Genomic DNA, 22,409 nt, shown 5'->3' with positions numbered 1-22,409 from the left:
TTGTTTTCGCAGGTTTTGATGGCAATTACAACGTATTGCCTTACTAACCAGAGAAATGACGAAACGGCTGTTTATTCATTGTCAGAAATAATAGTGCAGAAAATTACTTTGAAGCATCCATTATAGTGCTGATAAGTTCATCTTTCCAGCACTTCCGGAATAGCAAAAATGAAAACCTCGTTGGGTAAATGTACGACTCGCTCTGAAAAAATCATTATTGCATCATTTTGCATAAACTTCTGCTCTAGTTTTCAAGAAATTTAACATCTTCAAAAAAATTTCAAAACACACTTTTCGAAAACATTGATGAAAGATTTGTATTTTTTTTCTTCTTTGAAATCGTCAGATTGAAGCCTTCATGTTTCATGATTAAATTGGGTGATTTAATTTGATATTTTCTCAACTTCAATCTGCAAACATAATTACAAGATCAATCTCCATGTTTTCCCCTCCCAAAAAGCCGAATGTGTTGCGCTCGTTAATTAAATTTTCCAACCGACGTCCGTCCGTTTGGCACCGCCAAAAATCTACAGCTTCTCTATCGCATTTTAACCTGCCACCATCGCCGCGGATCAGGTGCTGCCCGCTCACCGGACAAATTTTCAAGTTTACATCACACACACAACACTCCGGCGTGGCCAGACACACTTTGTCGGTGCTTTATGATTTATCATTAAATCCTCGAACAACAGCTCCACTTTTGGTTTCGTAAAATAAAAACCCAATAATAGTAAAAAAAAAGAGCCGGAGAAAAGGCCTATTAAGGTGAAATTTTCCTCCAAAAGTGACCGATCTTTTACGTAACGATTTTTCACCGAAAAACAGAAAACGCACACATTCGATGGCTTGGTTTGGTCAAATAGAGAAAGAGGGTGAGTCTCTTTTGGAAATTGTTTACCAAAGAGTGAAAAACTTCAAACGCAACCAAACGTTCAATGAGAGGGTTTGGGGGTGGTGGAGAAATTTCGGCCCAATCGTTAATCAAAACGTCGATAATTGAATCCCCTTGTGATGGGCACTGCTCGCACGATATGTGAAGTGCAATTGGCGAAATGTGTGCAACAATAGCTAGGTCACTCTAGTAGGAGTTGCAGTTGAAGCATTGTTAATGGCTTTTATGCGTTGTGAAAGTTAAGCTTATCGTGAAAAAATCAAATAATGTTTAATATATTACAACTCCAGTTCAAATCTTATCAAATATCTTTCATGAAACCAGTTTTTTTTTTTAAATTCTAACCAAACCCTGTCCTATCTTTCAGTCTTTACAACTCAATTGCACCATCCAGCAAAGTTAAAGCAAGAAAAGTGACATTTTTATGCTGGAAAAATAAATGCACATCGAACACAAGACACTTGCCGTCATCGTTAACCTCTGGGTAGAAATGGAGATCAACATTTGAAAATGTCGAAGATAAAAATCTTATATTTAGAATTTTATTAAAAGTTTTTGGCATTTGGCAAATCCTCATTTTATGACTTTTCCAATAATTTCCAATGTTATTCTTTTGAATTTCTGATATTACCTCCTATTCATAAATTCTTCAAAAAGCCGCAATCGCTCACAACTCACTTCCACCGCGGTGATGGGAAGTGCATGACGTTTTGCACAGAAGAGATGCAGCCACCGCCGGGCTGATGGATGCAGCAGCAGCAGAATTGCATTGCAGCACACGTGTGTGCGTGTGTGGGCCACAGCAGCCACCATCTCTAACCACCAGAGGGCATCTTCACGTCAAGAGCTCTGCAGGCTTCCTTTCAACCTCAACCTCGTGTGCATGCTAGTACGGTGTGAGAAAAAAAAAAAGTGCAGTTAAAATTTTCACTCTCGTTCAACTCGTTCACCCTGAGAGGAAGGGCTCGGCAGTGCCAGCGGGAAAATAAGATCGCTAGTTGATTAGGTTCGGCAGTGGTGTGGTGGGAATAAAGTTGATAGATACTTTGTATGCGATAGCAGCAAATTTTTATGTGGGATGCCGAAATTTAAATTTTATTAATGTTTTACTCATTTTTTTTTGCACCCTTTCAAAATTTCAACTTTTTAGAATAATTTTAGCTTAAGGACCCCATTTCATGGCCAAAATAATGACCCCGAAGAAATTGGTCAAAATTAACCCATAGTTCTAGCCAATTTTAGTAAAGTCCTTTAGGGGGTATATCAAATAATTAAAAAAATCAACTTTCAAAATTTCAACTTTTTAGAATAATTTTAGCTTAAGGACCCCATTTCATGGCCAAAATAATGACCCCAAAGAAATTGGTCAAAATTATTCCATAGTTCTAGCCAATTTTAGCAAAGTCCCTTAGGGGGTATATCAAATAATTAAAAAAAAACAACTTTCAAAATTTCAACTTTTTAGAATAATTTTAGCTTAAGGACCCCATTTCATGGCCAAAATAATGACCCCGAAGAAATTGGTCAAAATTATCCCATAGTTCTAGCCAATTTTAGTAAAGTCCTTTAGGGGGTATATCAAATAATTAAAAAAATCAACTTTCAAAATTTCAACTTTTTAGAATAATTTTAGCTTAAGGACCCCATTTCATGGCCAAAATAATGACCCCAAAGAAATTGGTCAAAATTATTCCATAGTTCTAGCCAATTTTAGCAAAGTCCCTTAGGGGGTATATCAAATAATTAAAAAAAAACAACTTTCAAAATTTCAACTTTTTAGAATAATTTTAGCTTAAGGACCCCATTTCATGGCCAAAATAATGACCCCAAAGAAATTGGTCAAAATTATTCCATAGTTCTAGCCAATTTTAGCAAAGTCCCTTAGGGGGTATATCAAATAATTAAAAAAAAACAACTTTCAAAATTTCAACTTTTTAGAATAATTTTAGCTTAAGGACCCCATTTCATGGCCAAAATAATGACCCCGAAGAAATTGGTCAAAATTATCCCATAGTTCTAGCCAATTTTAGTAAAGTCCTTTAGGGGGTATATCAAATAATTAAAAAAATCAACTTTCAAAATTTCAACTTTTTAGAATAATTTTAGCTTAAGGACCCCATTTCATGGCCAAAATAATGACCCCGACGAAATAAGACAAAATTATCTCAAAGATCTAAACATATGTATTTAACAAAAGAACAAATAATAACAGATTGTGTTATGGACACTTAGAAACTTTTCCATTTGTGCGATTTATGGTAATTTTATTTCTAAGTCAGTATACCGGACGAATAACAAATTTTGTTATTAGGAGAGTTTTTGAAATGTATAACATTTCCTCTTATTAGCGTGTTATTAAACATTTTCAATATAATATCACTTCAATACCAAATTTTGTTATTTTATCAGAAACTGTTATTATTTTTTCTTCTTGAAGTTGAACTTCAGGATAAAATAATAACATTTTTTGTTATTTTAACAGGATTTGTTATTGAAATATTATTAATTTTGTTATTACCGTCTGCCCGGGTTGGAATTTTTCAAAAATATTCAGACAGGGCCGAATGGTTTTTCTACAAAGTTGCATGATTTGGAGTGGAATCTAGAAAGTTTTTAATTGTTGTGGTTATGCTTTGATTTAAAAAAAAAAAATGAGTGTTGCAGTGGTAGAAATCACCATCAATAGTTTTTTTAAGTATGGAATCAATTATTTGATTTTTTTTTTATTTAAAACCTTTTGTCCCGCCCGTGTGGATCAATCGGACCGCGCACTGGACTCACAATCCAGAGGTCGCCGGTTCGAATCCCGCGGCGGGCGCTCTAAAATTCTTTGTGTAAATATGGGTATTCGGCGCCGTCGCTCCGTGCCATACTTTCATACACTTAGGAGCCCAGGGCGGCGAAGTCCTTGTAGTTAAAAAGGAAGACACAAGTGGTTGGTACTAGCAATGGTGGCCGACAGCTATAAAGTCAACTTCGTTTTTTTTTTGTATGGAAAGGTGGGGCAAGACGACCATATGGGGCAAGAGAAACAATCGCTCGTACGGCTGTAATTTTTACAGTTTTCATTATTTTCAGTATGAGGAATTGTTGCTAGCAATGCATTTAGCAGATTCTACTCCCGAGCATGGGTAAATAACAAGGGAAATGCGTAATAATACCTTTCTGTGGTATCAATACCAAATTTTGGTATTCCTGGACTCTTTAAAATTTGTCTTAAGGATTATGCAAGAGCAAAATGTGGTATCATACCAATTTAAGGTATTGTTTTGATATTGCAAAATTGCAGAATTTGTCAATGGTCGAACACCACATTTTGGTATTCTTTTGTATTACAGTATTTTATCAAATTCCTCTGAAACTATGGGAAAATTTTGACATATTTAGACAAAATAATTAATTTTGCGCTAAAATGATGTCTCAAAGCGAATGCTTTCATTGAAAACCGGAAATTTCAAACTTGATTTTAAACATTTTTGATATACCCCTTACAGAAATGACTTGAAATTGTGGAAAAATTTCTAAGTCAGGATGGCACATTTTGGTATTACACAGCAAAAAATCCGATTGTAAAATCGCATGCAAAAGCATGCACATAACCTTCGTCAAAAAAGACACTAAATATTACACGCTGTATGTAAAATTTTTGCAAGCACAAAAAAAAGTTGCAACCGACGGGACTCAAACCCAGCACCTTCAGTAAGGACTGGCGCCTTAGCCCGCTCGGCCATCAGACCGATGAAGAATGGAAAGGAAAAACGCATAGATGAGCTTGACATTTCGGTCAAGTGTGTTTTCCATACTGATGGGCTATATATTTCAGGGTGTAATATTACATAGAATTTCATAAAATAATGCAAAATTTATTTTACTCCCAGACCTTTTACATGCAGCTGGATTACTACTTTATTTGCTGTGTATATTGGTATTAAAGTGTTTTATCAAATTACTCTGAAACTATGGGATTTTTTTTATAAATTTTGCGCTAAAATGCACAGAAAAAAAAATCATGGTAATATTACATCTGGGAAGGGGTACATCTTTTATGTCAGAAAAAAGGTGTAATTTTACTTCTGGAAATGTGTAATTTTACCACTTTTCTGGTGTAATGTCAATTTTTCAGTCTAAATTGAGGTAAAATTACATCATAAAAGTGGTAATATTCAACCTTCCAAAATTACAGCTTCCGAATTTACATTTTTTTTTTGCTGTGTGACTTGAAACCCAAAAATGTTAAAGCTGATTTTCAATTCTTTTTAAGTACCCACTTAGGGTTTTTTTAAATCGTTGAAATTTCTCTAAGTCGGGATAACCAAATACTTTGAAAAACGAGTCAATCGACAGATTAATGAATTTTGGTGAATTTCAATCCAGTTTCATTTTAATAACACTTATTTTTCAATCTTGGTATTTTTCAGAAGCTTCAAGAACTTCATGCACAGGCCGTTCATCAATGCAACAAATGCATTCGATGTGGTGAAGAATATCACTAAGAACAACATGGAATCATCAGGTGAGTAGATTTGGCTGTTGCAAATGGATCATTTCCGTTTTTTCACTAACTGCAACTGCTGCACTTAAAATGGTATGAAAATACCAAATTTTGGTATTACTTGTGCAAATACCAGCGACCAAAATGTGCTCTTGGTTGCCCAGTAATAGATGGTAAAATACCATGAAATCATACTAAAATCATGTATGTGGAAGACCACAGGAATACCAAAATCTGATTTTCCAAGGGCGCAGGAATACCTAAAGATAAAACCATGGCAATACCAAGTTTTGGTATTCAAGCAATGTTCAAACATCTAAAAGACCTCAACTGGTATTGAAATGGTTTTATTTTGTGGTATTATTTTACCTTTGGAATAACATGGTTTGGTATTGTTGTGCCCTTCCACATACAAGACTTTGGTATGATTTCATGGTATTTTACCATCTATTACTGGGCAAACAAGGGCACATTTTGGTCCCTGTTATTTGCCCAAGTAATACCAAAATTTGGTATTCCCGTGTTATTTACCCCTGCTCGGGCTACCACATAACCGCCAAAACGACGTCAACGCCACGGGGCATAAGATTTAATGAAGTTTTTTTACAAAACCTTTGTTTTCTTATAATATTTGGAAAGTACAAAATAAGGCTTAGGGTTCGTTTTAAGGCTCATTTTATCAAAATGCTATTTTTCCTAGATCGGTAGTGTCCCTACCAATGACTTGCACCTATTATAAAGTATAATTTAACTTTTGGTTATTTTTGTTGAGAGCTTTTAAAAAATCTTGTTCAGGTGGAGCAAGTGTACCATATGGATTTTTAGTATGGAAAAAATACTAATTGCTGCAACAACATATTTTATTGCTAAATAAATACATATAAGTACTTTAAAACTGATAAACAATTGTTAAAAATAATTGTCCATACAAAATATAGTGATATTATGAAATTTAATTATTTATCATCTAAGCAATATTTTTTTTTTCGTTCAAACTTCAAACTTTTAGTAAAACGATCAAACTTTTAGTAAAACGATCAAACTTTTAGTAAAATATTATTATTTAATTTTAAAAATGTAAGGAACGTTTCAAAAACATTCTAATCTGATGTTTCTAAGTGATAACAGTTCAATTGTCAGCAAATTAACATATTGTTTCATGCATTGTTCGTCTTGCCCCACTATTTAGGTAGAACGCACGGAAAATCAAAAATTTTAAAATCATTTTTTTTTACATTAAAAAACAGGATTTTTAAAAACTTGTTCTATCAAACTCTTCGTCAAGACCTGGAATAAGATGATAAAAAAAAATCTGAAAGATTTTTTAACGTTTTTAATGGGTTTTAACGAGCATTTCCTTAGCTTGTTACACTTGCCCCACTTTCCCCCATCGTGTTTGATTTTTAAGTTAAGTTTATCAAACATTAAACTTTTTTTCATATATTTTAAGACTGCATTTTCAGTATTCAAGAAATTGTCTAGCGTGACGTCACCGTATAATGAACTCCCGCTCCTCCCCCCTCCCCCTACACAGAAAAAAATGATGGTAATATTCATCAGGAAATGGTGACAGATTTTGTGGCAAAAAAATGATTAATTTTACCCCAGAAAATGATGAATTTTCATCAGTTTTTGATGAATATTCATCAGGTTCACATTTTTACACCCTCAAAAAAAGAGGTAATATTCAACCTACCAAATTTTCAACATTCCAAAATTCAACATTTTTTTCTGTGTAGAGCATGACGTACTTTATGGATGACGCCTTATTTGACTTTTTTTAATAGTTTAAGTTAAATTCCCAAAATACGCATTTTTAATTTTTTTGTACTTTTTCTAATCTGGTAACGGAGACGTTAATTTATTAAAAAAAATACTTGAGAATATTTTCAATCAAGATTCAAAAAATCAGTTGACTTCACAATAAATTTAGATAAATTGTACCAATTTAAAGTTATAAGCACTTTTAGGGTATTTTTGAACTTTTTGCAACTTTAATATATCGACGTAGTCGTGCTATCTTGTCGCACCTGCCATTTCGACGTTCCGAGAAAACACGTTTTAATGTTTGACCGTGAATAAACAAAAACTAGAACATGCAATTTAAACAATAACAAAAATGTTTTGTTTGGCTGACCATTGTCCCGAAGTTTGGTTGAAGTCTGTTGCTGGAGTCCCGAGTTATAATTACAACTGTTTACGGTAGTCTAACTTGTACGTGCGTCAAACGCGTTCTGACCTGAAATCCCTTTGGCCAGTTGTCGCACATACATCAATTTTCAGGAAGTGACAAGATAGTACGACGAGATTGAAACTTCTATCATATGTAAAGTGACAAAAATGCACGGAGTTTTTTCGGTTTTTATTGAATATCTCAGGATTGAAATCGAATTTTGGGGATCTGTGAAAGTCAAAAGGTGAGGCATTGTGAGCTGCACAAAATGGCGTTATTAACTCAATTTGGCCCAAAATGCACGTATGATAAGTTAGCACGATGGCGACGATATGTTATAAAGTAGAAGCACCTCTGCATTTTTTTCTTTTGAAAAGCTTTAAGATGTTTTTAGTTTACTTTGGATACAAATTTCAAAAGAATTATTTTTTAAAAGAAAAGCATCGCCATCATTATAAGTTTTAGCACCGCAGTCCGGATTAGGCGCGCCAGACATAAAAATCTACTTTTTCTTTGTAAAGACGTGCTTGAGGAGACTTCTCTTAAAATTCTAATTATTCAGTTGAATTTCTAAATCTATTTTCTCGATTTGTACTCGTAAGTACTCACTTTCATAATTCTGTTCAATTTATTCTGATAAGGCGTCATCCATAAAGTATGTCACGCTCTAGGGGGGGAGGGGGGGTCTGAGCAAGTGTGACATTGCATGTTATAAGTATAGGAAAAGCGTGACAAAGGGGGGGAGGGGGGGTAAATTTTGGCTGATTTTTGCGTGACGTACTTTATGGATGAAGCCTAAGCTTTCATTTTGGCTGGGAAAAGGAGAAATTGTAAAGAGTTCAAACTTGTTCGGATTGAACGGAGTAGGAGATAAACCATTAATGTGATTGGAGAAAGTTTTTATTCCAAACATAAACCTAATAATAGAAATCTTTCGTTGTTTTGAGCTGCACCAAAAACAATTTGAGTCTGCTTCAAGAACCGGTTTCATTCTCCGAACAATAGGAAAGACTTCAAAAAAGTAAAATGTATGAATGAATTTTGTTATTTTTATTTGAGCTTCTTGGTACCTTTTTTAAATCCAAAAGTTTGTAATCAATTTAAGATTTATTACCTATATTTAATCTAATCTAATCTAATCTAATCGAACACAAGCGCAGCCAGTCCGAAGAAAGCATCCGGGAAGAACTTACACAGCAAAAAATCCGATGGTAAAATCGCATGCAAAAGCATGCACATCACCTTCGTCAAAATAAACATTTAATATTACACGCTGCATGTACAATTTTTCTAAACACAAAAAAAAAGTTGCAACCGACGGGACTCAAACCCAGCACCTACAGTAAGGACTGGCGCCTTAACCCGCTCGGCCATCAGACCGATGAAAATTGGAAAGGATAAACGTATATGTGAGCTTGACATTTCGGTAAAGTAGGTTTCCCATACTGATGGGCTAGATATTTCAGGGTGTATTATTACACAGAATTTCATAAAATAATGCAAAATTTATTTTACACCCAGGCCTTTTACACGCAGCTGGATTACTACTTTATTTGCTGTGTATGGTTAGATTACGCCTTAAGTTCTTTCTTGTCATTATTAATGATTGCAGTACTTTCGAGAACCCCCGAAATGTATTACACTCACTAAAGCGGCCCGGCCTACTGCGTTGCATTAACCGCAAGAGACAGATTCTTTGAACAGAACCCACATTTCATGGAATCATCAGGGGAAGAAGAAGAAGTGGGGACATACCGTACCAACCACTTCGAGTAATTTATAGAATATGGTGTGTGGTGTGTGTAGGGGAATCGTTGGGAGAGGGATTGTTGTATTATTTAGTAAATGACCTTGAGACATTATTTCACCACTACGGATTAATTCACTCAAGGGGTGTCAACCCCTAGGCAGACGTTTTGTTGCACAGTGAGCAAAGATTCACTCTGCCGGTTTGCGAAGGCCATCATCTCAAAATGTGGTGAAGTGCTATTGAGTGCCGATGCACGTCTGCCTCTAGGTGGCCGAGTGGCTAGAGCATCTGATTACCAATCCAAAGGTGTGAGTTCGAATCCCACCTGATTCCATGCGTTTTTTGTTCATATTCAAAGTTCAATTATAGTCGAATAAATTCAAGGAGACCGGTCGGGAATCGAACCCGGAACCTTCCGCTTATGAGGCGGGAGCCGTAACCATTAAGCCACGGGCCGGTCTTCAGATTTATTACCTATATTTAATTGTAGGAAAACCACTATTGGTCTAAAATTCTTAAACTCTATTTTCAACACTATTAATTATTTAAATACCAGAACATATTTTGCAGAATATATGGAGTTTTGCAATTCTCTTATTTTATGTCAACTCCTATTGTTTTGATTAATGGCTTTCATGTAGAAATATTTAAGCAACATCACTAAACTGTGTCTAAACTGCTGAAAATGCTTTTTAATATTTTTGCGAAATCGAGATTTATTCCAAAAATAGATATGCGTCTAGAAAAATATAAAAAAAAAATCAAGATAGAGTGGTTCTCATCGATTTCGCAATTGTTCCGCGATTTTTTAATTTTATTTGTTTACTTTGGATGATTCTTTGCATTCCCTTTGTCAAAAGAAGTCATTTTGCATCGTTAGTTTTTTCATACATTTTTCAATACATTTTTTGCCTTTCTTACAAAAGCAAGGTTTAAGGTTTGCTTTTGGAAAAACGCTTTTCTCAGAAATCTTAAAAAACATCGTGCACGGCGAGGAATCGTCCCAGGAAAAAATCCTATGACTAAATTGAAGGTTTAGATGAACTCTTTCGATTGAATTTTGGCCCGAAACCCGGAACTCAACGCCTGATATTTGAGAGCTCTTTTTCTGAAATACTTGAGCGATGTCTGTATCCGCTCTTTTAAATTTGTGTCTTCCATCATTGGAAAACCGCTCGTAAAAACCCCAATTTTTATATTTCAGATTTGTAGCCGTGGGGTCGGAGACGAACATTTTATTTCTCGATTCACAATGTGTTCAAAGCCATTTTTAGAGGTATTTTTTGAACTATTTTACAGATAACACTATTAAATCTAAAGAATTCAGTTTCAAACAAAAAGCCATTCGAATACATGCGCCATAAACTGCTTGGGCCCAAAATTTGAAGCTTTTCCAAAATTTATTTCCAGAGATATAGCCATATTAGTGTTTTACGTCTTTTTTTACCCTATTTTTCCCTATTAATTTTTTGGTTTTATACAGAATCATAAACTGAATTCGAAGTCCCGGCTCGTTCTCGCTCGAAAGATCGACAAGTCGTCAAGTCGAAGCTTCAACGCCAGCTCTTTTACGCTTGCGCGTTTAACGCTGCGGGTGAAAGTGTTCTTACTGGCTTCTTATAATTGATCGACAAAGTGCAATATCGATACATATTTTTTAGGTTAATCATAGACTAACATAAAGACTGAGTACCCTTTTTTTCTAATAATGTCAATCCAATATGTTTTTCTTAATTTAATATTATTATCTTGCGACCCATAATGTAACTCTGAAATTTAAAAAAAATGGCATTTGAGGTTTAGCCTTAAAAATTTCGAAGCTTTAGGTCAAATTCTCACTGGGTGGTATCATTATGTTTCTGAAAAATTAATTGCAACAATATATTTGGCGGAGTTTCATCATTTTGTAAGAAAGGCTCTATTTCACCTCTGGTGATATTAAATCGGGTTTTTATGTATGAAATTTTGTAACTTGAAATTAAAAAGGGATTTTTCGATCGATTTGTTGTCTTCGGCAAAGTTGTAGGTTATGATTTTTTTTAAAACAAAAGAGCGCGTGGAAAAAAAAAACATATTTTTATTAAACTTTTTATGATTACAAGTTGCAAGTTGGAAATACTTATTTTGAAATTTTCGATTTTTTTATACGTTTTAGGGTACATCTTTTGAGCCCCAGTACCTTTCGGTGCAAAATCTGGTTTAGGAGTTATGATTTTATGAAAAATAGTGGTGTTTGGAAAATACCGAAAAATCTGCCCTGAAAATTATTGAGAATCATTTTCAATGCTAAATTGAATTCGCAATCAAACAGTACTATACAATTTCCTTTGACAAAATGTATCGTTTTCAAGTTATAGTTTTGTTTTAGATATATGTTTTCGATATATTTTTAGGGTTTTGAATTTAAAAATAATCCTGAAAGAATAGTACATCAGAAAACAATATTTTTGCGACATTTTCAGATCATTTCAAAAAACATAATTTCAAAATGTTTAGTTCTAGCTTAACCTTTGAAATGGTTAAAATATATTTTTACTTATTTCCTATTTTAAACCAAATTAGGCCGCAGTAAATATTTTTGAAGTATATTTTCCTCGAATCTGACCTAAGACTGAGCCACGTAGCCTAGTGTACAACATCAGGGGTGACATTGGGTCTGGGGGTGAGATTGGGTCATTTAATTTTCAGCATTTTTGTATGACCCAATCGCACCCCACAGATTCAATGTCACCCCTGATGACGGTACTAGGAATAATCATATTGACGGTCGATCAGTGGGCTCTCAAAATTTGTAAATAACAAAAACAATTTAAATGATATCAAAGAACCTTCGACGTGGAATTAGTTTATCATCGTTTTCTCAAAATTTGACAAAGTTTTATGAAACCTGCTTTAAATACCGATCGTCTACAAATTGACCAAATTGACTAATTTTTTTTTAATACGTTTTTTTTTAATTGAGTCTTTCACATTAAAAATTCAAATATTGAGAAAATCTTGGTAAGCTTTCACGAATTTTGACATTCATCTTTAAAAAAAACAGATTTATAATGAGGAAATTCAGATTCAAATTAGGATCTGAAGAGGCTACAGAATAAAGCATGATAAGCAGTACAAAACAACGATGTAATCTTACTTTGACCCATAATCAACAAGCGAACCAGCTCTAACACAAAAATGCTAATTTTGGTAATGTTTCCATTTTTAAGCGTTTGAAAACGAAACTATTTCGTAGTATTTGAGTGCAGCTGATTCATTCTATATGGAAAATTTCACCAAACATCCTCCCTGAAAGTGAACCTCAACAAGGAAGACAATCAATTTAAAACATTCGCTGTGGAATGTGCAGTGTTGGGACATCGTTGGATGTCTCAAGCGCGTCCATAACTCAATCCCTAGCGTAGCACTTCATTGCTCAATAGCCAGCACAACTGACGCATTCGCGCTCACTCCACTCGACAAATTATAATGTATGCAAATTACAATCTCTTTAATCAAAACGCAAATAAATCTACCACAACAAAAACCGCGTTGTTGTGCGTCCCGCAGACGATCCAAAAAGGGGTTCCCAACCTTCCGACCCCGACCCCACTCGGGAGGTGATTCATCTTGACGCGCGGCGATTTTCCTACTCCCCGTTTCCGACCACCACCATCACAACAGGTGCCAATGTGTGTGCCTCAACCACCTCACCCCATTGTGCTTTTTTTTCCTTTACGTGACTCCGCGCGTCACGTCGCTTTTCCTAACCTCACTTCGGGTCATCCCCGAAGTCGTCGTCGCCGCCGTCTCGCGGAAAGCGAAATCCGCGAAAAGTTCACCCCAACGACGACGACGGCGGCCAAGAGTTTGGTCAAAAGAAAGGAAAAAGCCTTTCTTTCTCTCTCTCTCGCTCTTTGTTGGCTTGGGAGAGAGCGAGGGAGAGAGCGCACGCGCGAGTGCTTCCGCGAGATTTTGAACTTCGGCGTGCGCGCGCCGCCGTGGAAAAACTAACGCCGCGGTGCCTCATATAAATATGACGTTGTTTTTTGAACTCAGCATCAGTGATCTTGCGACTGTGATCCGGACAACAGCAGAACAGCAGTTCCCGAGCTGACAGCTGAGGAAAACTTCCGACTTTGTGTGTGGTGGCCACATTTGGGTGTGCGTGTGATTGAGTGTGATTAAAACAAGGACTCTTGTCAAGAACAAAAACCAAACCTCAAAAAAATCAAGAACCATGAATCGAATCGTGTGTGCCGCAGTGTGCCTCAGTGCAGTGTGGGTGGCCATGGCCGCCGGCGCCACCCCGGAGGATTACCAAAGCCAAGGATTACGTGCCATCGTGCGGGTGTACGACGAGTGCTCCAAGGCCGAGTCCGGCTTCTCCCCCTGCCTCAAGAAGCGCGCCATCACCTTCATGGACCGCCTCAGCCGCGTTGAGTCGCTCTCCCTCGGGGACATGAAGGTGGTCCGGAACGAGCGGGCCGCTCCGCTGGACGCGAAACCCCTCACCGAGAACGAGCTCGAGCAGACGTTGCCCCGCGGGCTGGAGGCCCGTGACGAGGCGCTGACGAACATCCTGCTCGACAAGGTCGCCTCCATGTTCAGCAGCCGGACGGTGCAGATCACCCTGCCGAAGCTGTCGAGCGACGAGCTGGGCCGCGGGCTGGAAGAAGGTAATTGGAGGGAAAAGTGTGGCCAGTTCTGTTCTTCAGAAGGACTGAAAGCGAAATTTCAATTTAAAGTAGTGAAATGGGCTATTCAGTGATTTGGACTAAAAATGATGTGTTACATAAAAGATCTTGCGAGTTCTGAACACAAAAATATTGTTAAATCGGTTCAAATGATGCAAAACAAGAATCTACTTGTCAAAGGAATCAAGCTATTTTTGGTACTATTTTTCACAATTAAAAAGTGATTCCTTTCAAATTCGTACAACTTCACAAGTTAAAAACTTACAAAAATTGTCAAAATGAAAATCTTGCTATTTGGCGCAATAATTTTAAATTTTCACCAGAAAAAAAACTTTTGGTATAGCAGTGATTTGAAAAGATTTTTTGTAATAATTGCAATAAATTCACAATTTCATCACCTTCAAAGCTGGTCAGCCAGATCTAGCCATAGGAACCAGATTCTAGCCGTCGAAATCGCCAAAACTATTTTCTAAAAGATGCATTCTTAAGTATTGAACATGGTATGTAAAGGTTTCATTTGTCGCTGAAATCCTAGTTTTTCATATTTTTCAAATTCAGAGTCTCAAAGTAAATGCATTGTTTTTCAATAAAAGAGAAGTGTTGCATTGAAGATCTTTTAAGAACCGTAAACTGGGGTGACATTGATAGCCCGGGGTGACTTTGATAGGTTTTTCAAATGCCCGTCAATTTCATAGCTCAACTTTTTTGAGAATTTTGACTATATTAGCACTAAGGGCTACCTAAATATCGAACATATGTGCAAAAATGTGACTGTTATATTGGTTGTATCAAAGTTAGTGGCCAAATCAAATTTCTTTCAATGTCACCCCGGACTATCAATATCACAACAAGAATAATGTTAAATTCGTTAAAATGATGCGTAAAATTGTTGATGGACTTAAACTTACTTTTTTCACAATTACAGCAGTGATTTACAAATAGTCCAATTAAATTCTTCAAACTTTTTACGTAAAAATTTACAAAATTGTCAACATTTTTTTTTATAATGCTGTTCTATTAAATTCCCAGTTTAACCATAAAAAATACGTTTGAATTTGGCTTTAATCAAGAAACCTTTGAGTTGCTAAGAAAACAACAATTATTTTCAGAATAAAATCCATTTCAGGAAATCGCTAATATCTTAATTTTGTAATTTGGCTTCAACTATTAAAAGAACGTGTTCTTTGGTATTAGTTTGAGCTTTCGTTTTCTTTTTTTTTAATATTAAGAGCTATCGAAGCAAAAACTGTTTTTTCTGCATATTTTGCAAATGCTACAACAGAACTTTTTGATTTTCAACTCATAAAATTAGATTTTGAGTGAATTTCAAACAACATGTTTAAACAAGTTTAAACATTTGACCAATTAATTATGAACATAAAACCTTTTATCTATAAAAATGATCAGTTAAAGATTGTGGTTTCCAAAAAGATCGCAAAATTTTTGATGGAAATATATAAATATCAATATAAATAAATATCACCAACAAAATTTGTTAATCAAATATTATCACTGCTTTCGACTAAATTACCCACTGCAAAGATTTTTTATCAAAAAGTACTAAGTTTGCTTAGAACATTTGCATTTACATCAAGATCAAGAAGTAAATTTGAGCAATAATGGTTGCAATAATTTTAACCCAAATTTCAATGAATTTTTTTATTGCATGTTTCTTTTGAGTTTTTTTTATGTAAAGCTAGCTTCGTTAAATTTGAAACATCAAAATTCAAACATTAGCTTTTGAGCTGTGGTCATCGTGAAATCTAAATTTAAAGCAAGACTGCCTAAAATTTATTGGGCTCAATAATAACATTTTCATTAGTAGTAATGGCAACGTTTGCAAATGTTCAAGGAACATGACATTTAAATATATATTTTTTTTCGCATGCTGTATAATCTAAAACCTTACAAATTATGTAACATTTATTTCTCCGATCAAAAATGTGAAACTTGAACAAAAACGATCAGACCTGGTCTAAGGTATAATGCTTAAATAAAAAAAATCTTTTGTTTCACCTTAATACGACAACAAATAAGCCAGAAAACTGCATTTTCCAACATTTATGAAATGCCATAAAAAAATTTAACCATCAAAACCATTTTATTTTTTCTACTGAAAATTAGAGCATTGCACTTGCTTTAAACATGGAGATTATAATCTTTTTTTTCTGATTTGAGAGAATTTAATCAATACTATTCAATGTCAGCTTTTCAATTCGCGTTATGTACATTTGAGCATTGATGATACGGTTTGAGTTGACGAAAATAACAAAACTGTTTCTTTTTTCTTTGACGGCATGGTTCAGTAAAAAATGTTTTGTTTTTCAGAGAAAATCATTCAATAAAAAAAAAAGGTTTTGACTGTTGTAACATTCTTTTTTGCTTTTACACTAAAAAGGTGTTTAAGGCACAGCATAATATTTAAAACAATTATTTTCAAATTGCTCAAATTTCAAATTTTACTCTCTATTTGTCTTTGGTTCGTTGTTATATTTGCTGTAAGATATGTGGCTATAAAAATTTTAACTTAAATTTAATAATTCATGTACTTTCAATGATATAAATTTGCCAATATTTGCGACTCCATTTTTTTTTTATTGTAATGGTAAATAAAATTGTAATAATATTACATTTGAGAATTTTGAGAGATCTTGTGTCAGAAAAAATGAGAATAATTCTCTTTAAAAATATGTAAATTTTTCATCATTTCATGTGTAATTTGACTTATTTCTCTAAAATTCATATAAAATAACATAGAAAAAAATATTGCTCTTCCATGAAATTTTCAACCTTCAGATTTGTTTTTATTGCGCAGAATAAGACAATCAATTAAATTATTTATTGTTTGATACTCAAAAAACCATCAAATTCCCGTCTAGTTTTGAATGAAAAAAAGTTTTTTTTAAGTTTCGGAAACATTAATTTCATAGTTGAAACAGACTTATCACTTTTTCAAAAGATTCAATATTTTGAAGAATTGAAATTCATTAAACTATGCGTGTATCGTTTAATGCACAAACAATCATGGTAATGTTACTAGATTACTTATTCAAAAGGCCTCATCAACATAAGAAACCCATGTAGCTTTTGAAAAAGCACTCTCTTATCTGGGAATGTGACCAGATTTTGTGTCAAAATAAATGTGTAATTTTGCCTCAAAAAAATATGTAAATTAACGTCGGTTTGTGTGTTATTTTTACAAACTTCACATAAATTCATCGAAAATTACATCGAAATATTCAACCGTCAAATTATTATGTTAAGAATCAAACGGAATCAAATAATATTGACACCATTATTAATTGGTTGATTATTTTAATTCATGTTCAAAGTCCCATCTTCAGCTAGACGACGGACTAAAATCAAATCTTGTGTCTGTTTGTCTGTGATTCAATAAATTTAACTGTTTTAATGTGAGTCAAAAAACTGTTGTTACGAGCAAAGAAAATTGTGAGGGTTTTTTTTTACTCACCCAATGCAAACAAAATTTGACAGTTACCTTCGTCACACACGAAAACCTCCACTAATTTTTGCCATTTCATCTTTCCCACCCTCATAATCGCAAAATTACCTTCAAATCAACTCGTTTTAATTAGCTGCCGTCACCCAAACCAACACCTCACAACCAATTAAACTCATTTGTCACGCGCAAGAGCGCCGCTTCCTCTTCTTTTTTTGGGGCGTAACACCGGTTCCCATACGCCACACACTTGAGGGGCACCTCAAGAGATGCAGAGAGTAAAACGGAACCGGGCCACCTGTAATTGGCTTCCCCCGCTGTGGAACCGGTAAAAAAGGGCCGTTGGGAAATTTCCTCGTTTGCTGATTGATTTGGGTTGTTGCATGCAATAATGTTGCACGCAAGTTCAAAGGACTAATCGGGTTTTTCGTTTTCTTCGTTTTCTCTCAACGCAGGTCGTGGCAAGATGAAGAAGATGATGAGCATGATGATGATGGGCTTCATGATGAAGATGGCCGCGATGGTGCCGGTGGCGATCGCCGGACTGTACCTGCTCGCCGGTAAGGCCCTGATCGTGTCCAAGATCGCCCTGCTGCTGGCCGGAATCATCGGGCTGAAGAAGCTGGTTGCGAGCAAGCAGCAGGGAGGCGGCGGCGGCGGCTGGTCCAGCGGCGGCTCCGGACACGGTGGCGGCTGGGACCGGCGGTCGGCCGATCTGGCGGCGTCTGCGGCGGCCCAGAACCTGGCCTACAACGCGTACGCCAAGAACCAGGCGTAATCCCCCTTTGAAACCTCCGAGAATCAACCAAACCCTTCCCCTTCCCTGGATCACAACTACGACGAGTTCTAACCCTTGACGCAACACGAACAAGGGAGAGCCTTTCCACCCTGCCGAAAGTTTGAGGAAGATTTAAATTATTTATTTATTTATTTATTTTAAATTATTAGCAAACACGCGCAGAAAACGCAGATTCCGCAAAACTAAACAGTTCTCATCTTCTTCAAACATTTGCCCATACCAAACTACAGTGTAAAACATAACCTTTAAAACTCTCCAAAGCCTTCAACGCTTTCCAACTTGATTAACCTCTGCGCAGCGAGTTCTTTCAACTTTCGACGAGTGGAAAACTTATAATTTTCGCATTTTCCACCGATTTTTCACCTCATTCACCCATTCCCCATTGTCTACCTCCCCGCTAAACTTCCCCTTAACTCTGCTCTTGTGAGTTGTCTTCCAACCACCTCCCACAGCTGCCAAGCTGTCTATTTCTTGCTTCTCACTGTCTTTTTCTTCTCTCTAACGCTAATCTCCATACAATCACCACCTTCAAGCTCAACGACTTGCCTCCCCCCCCCCCCTCAACTTCGTAGTTACTTATTCTAAAATTTCGCAAGTCGCGTGCCGTGCGATTTTGCACTGTTTTTCTCGCCTTCCCACCTGTGAGAGCATTGTTTTCCCCTTTAATTTGCTCATCTTTCACCTTTCTTTTCTTGCGCCAACTCTTTCTCATTTCACTCCCAGTTGAGCTGCCTTCACCTTAACACGCCTCATCGGAAAAACCTATTGATTTAATTAACTTTTTCTTGTGTTCCTTAACCGTCGTCTCCCTTTCTCTTTTGAGACAGTTTTTCTTGTCTAGCATTTCGAGGTCCCCCACACTTGGGGACAACCCCCCTCTCTTTCAACAAAGCAATTGTTGTAAAACTCTTTACTTTTTGACACTGTGGCACAACCTTAACTCTACCAAAAACAAAAAAAAAACAGGTGTTGAAAGTTACGTCTCAAAACACTTGTCCACTGTCGTTGTTTTCCCGTTTCCCCTTCAACAACTCTTTCTTTCTCAACGTTTTTTCTTTCCCTCTTTCTTGTTTCTTCAAAACGTGCCAAGCTGTCAAAAATGAATCCCCCCATCAGTCATTTCCGGTCCTCATAGGATCCCCTCTCCCAACCCAACTTCGCAAACCCCAAACCGAAACTTCTTCTCAATCTCTAGTTTAACTGGAAACCTCCCATTTCCCCCTAATCTTAATCAGCTCAACCTGTGTCGGGTTGGGGGTCTCTAACTGGACCCCCTCGCCAAAACGGTAGCTGAAGCTAAAGCGTATGTTAAATTAACTAAACCATTTCCCCCCCTAAAAACTTCCTCGTAAGTTAAAGAAAAACTCACACACACTCGTGCCCCCCCAGAAAAAGAAGCAAAAAAAAGCTAGAGAGGAGATAATTATTCTTGTTGATAGTGTGTAAGTTGTAATGTTAATGAGGGGGAAACCCCCCCGCGAGAGCGAGCAAAACGAAAATTGTTGAAAAAACGAAATAAACTGAAAAATAAGAAAATTAAACCAAAACGCTTTTCACCTTAATTGCCTTCGAAAACTAGCGACTCTCCAGCGCAGATTGCGGGCGTGCGCCGGACTCAAGTGTGGGCTCCTCACCTTAAGTATCGATTAAATTGGGTGGTGCTGGGGATGAGGATTGCACCACCACTTAATTTGGCGTGCGCTCTCGTGTGCGCTGGATATTTGTACGATTTTGGAACGGGGCAGCAGCACTTGCGAGATATCGAGAGCAGCCGAGGGGGAGGGGAAATGAAATAATTTTTCGTGATTTATAATGGGCTGCCGAAATGGATCGCAGCTGGAAAGTGGGTGAGTATGTGATTTGGGAAATTTGAGGTAGGTACTTGGTAGGTGGTTTTTCTTTTCGCTTTGTTTGTTTGTTTGTTTTTTTTTTTTGATTTGAAGGTTACAGCAGGGCAATTCTCTCGGACTTGTATACGTTTGAAAATGTTCAAATTGAAAGATTTAGACCTTGTTGCCTTCCTCATCTAAGATAAGGCTATAGTCCTGCTCGGAAAATGAACTTCTTTCAGAAACGTCGTAGACCCACCTTAATGTATACCTATCGACTCAGAATCGAAAACTGATTAGGATGTAACAAAGTGGGTAAATTTTGCGGGCTTTTCAGGGCATGATCCCCTAAGTGTACTGAGCCCGAATCCCAAATATGAGCTTGATTGGTTGCGGCAGGACCTGATGCTTTGACTTTGAATTTTAAATGGGATTTAACCCGCAAAATCTGTGCGTCGAAAACCGTCTACCTCTTGCTTGTTACGGCGGTAGACGGCAGTATACCAACAGATCTTAACTCCAGGGATGACCCAGGGCAACCCAACACATCAGCAAAGTAGTCTACCATACTCACTGAAGCTATGCGGATAAGTCCCGGGGTCGAAACCCGTCGACCTCTTGCTTGTTACGGCGGTAGACCCACCGGTCTTGACTCCAAGCAGTTCCTGGAAGTTCCAGATCATCCCAATAAGTTGTTACAAAAATGTAATGCAACCTACCACACTCACTGAAGCAGTCTGGGTAGGATCTGTGGTCGAAATCTGGATGTTTCGACTTGTTTGTTTGGTAAGCTTGTTGCACAAATTTCCCGGAAGTTCCAGATGGACTAGAACATCCACGATGTTCCAAAACCATGCTTTAATGTTTCAATAACATAACTAAACGAAATACAATTGATACATTTTGAAAATTATCCGACAAATTACCCAAAGATTCTAATTTAAATCATATTCTCAATTTAAGTCATGGACATTCTTTTTTTAAAACGATTCTTGATTTTAACACCCCCATTTCGTTGTGTGAATCAAGAATATGGTGTACTTATTGACTCTGAATCAAATTCTGAGCAAATGTCTGTGTGTGTGGTGATGATGAATCAAACATAAAAAATCAAATCGAATCAAATTATTTGCTCTACAGCATTGCCTTGGCGTTCTCGAGTACGAGATTTCGAATCGAAACTACACCCAAAGGAAAAATATATATCAAAATCTGCCACAGTGGATTTGCTGCAGATAGTGGTACATTTTATAACAGTTTTTGCAGCAAGCCCATGTATCAATTTTGCCCGTGTGTAAACATGTCAGCGATCTGCATCTGCTGGCGCGTCCCCGCAATGCTTCAAATAGAATAATATGTTGGTGCTCTGTCTCTCACTATTAATCAAGCGTCCATGGCGCGATGGTAGCGTGTCGGATCAACAACCAAGTAGTTGGTGGTTTATTTCTCGTTCTGTTTAGATTTTTTTTTCTGCAATTCAATTAATCAGTCGTCGGTAATGTTGATAATTGTCGGTAACGGGCAAAAGGTCATACCTCTATTATAGGGCATGAGTACAGATTGGGATCGGTCGTGGCTGACTGGATACGGTGTTCGCTTTGTAAGCGAATGGTCCTTGGCTCGATGCCCATCTGCTCCTTACGAGAAAGTTTGAGACATATAAGTAATACCTGCAATATTGAATATGAACGAAAAATCAAAGTCGCTCGAGGTGGGGTTCGTTCCTCCGTCCTTAGGATTGGTAAGCAAAAACTGCTAACCACTAGGCCATCACGGCTCAGTGAGTTATGACTGGTTACTACCAACTAAATACGCACTGGGTCTTCGTCCATTTGACAAGGGTTCGGAAGCTCTAAATAACGTTTGAATCCGATTGATGCAAACGTTCTTCAGGGCGGGGCTTGTCAATTCAAGCTGAAGTACCTCGCACTTGGCTTGCCAGCGTAGAAATGGGTCACCGAAGCTCGGCAGAGTTAACACCATCCAAATTCCTATGCGAGTTATTTGCATGTATACAATATTTAAAAAAAAAAAATCTAAAAATACATGGAAACAACTCAATTTATAAGAAACGGCCACGTGGTCCGTTTGGTTGGTTGCACACTCACGCACCCCTATATCGCAAAAAATGCATGAGGACAGATTTCATGGGTAATTATCCGCCAACTCACACAGCAGTTGCCTCGACCACTCTTCGATTTGCGTGAAACTTTGTCCTAAGGGGTAACTTTTGTCCCTGATCACAAATCCGAGGTCCGTTTTTTGATGTAAAATTAGACGCCCGATTTGATGGCGTACTCAGAATTCCGAAAAAAACGTATTTTTCATCGAAAAAAAC

General features: G+C 36.8%; 1 protein-coding gene across 1 annotated transcript; it reads left to right on the top strand.

Annotated features, from left to right (window-relative positions):
* The first annotated feature begins 13,331 nt into the window (after positions 1-13,331).
* On the top strand, positions 13,332-19,769 carry LOC120430909 (uncharacterized). Its single transcript, XM_039596031.2, has 2 exons — positions 13,332-13,965; positions 17,899-19,769. Exons 1-2 carry the CDS (start codon positions 13,527-13,529, stop codon positions 18,219-18,221), a joined length of 762 nt encoding a protein of 253 aa, XP_039451965.1. The 5' UTR covers positions 13,332-13,526; the 3' UTR covers positions 18,222-19,769.
* Positions 19,770-22,409: the final 2,640 nt, after the last annotated feature.

The sequence above is a fragment of the Culex pipiens genome, chromosome 1 (genome assembly GCF_016801865.2).
Source record: "Culex pipiens pallens isolate TS chromosome 1, TS_CPP_V2, whole genome shotgun sequence".
Classification (NCBI taxonomy): domain Eukaryota; kingdom Metazoa; phylum Arthropoda; class Insecta; order Diptera; family Culicidae; genus Culex; species Culex pipiens.
The sequence above is the reverse complement of the archived record's forward strand: the minus strand, read 5'-3'. Positions and strand labels throughout refer to the sequence as shown.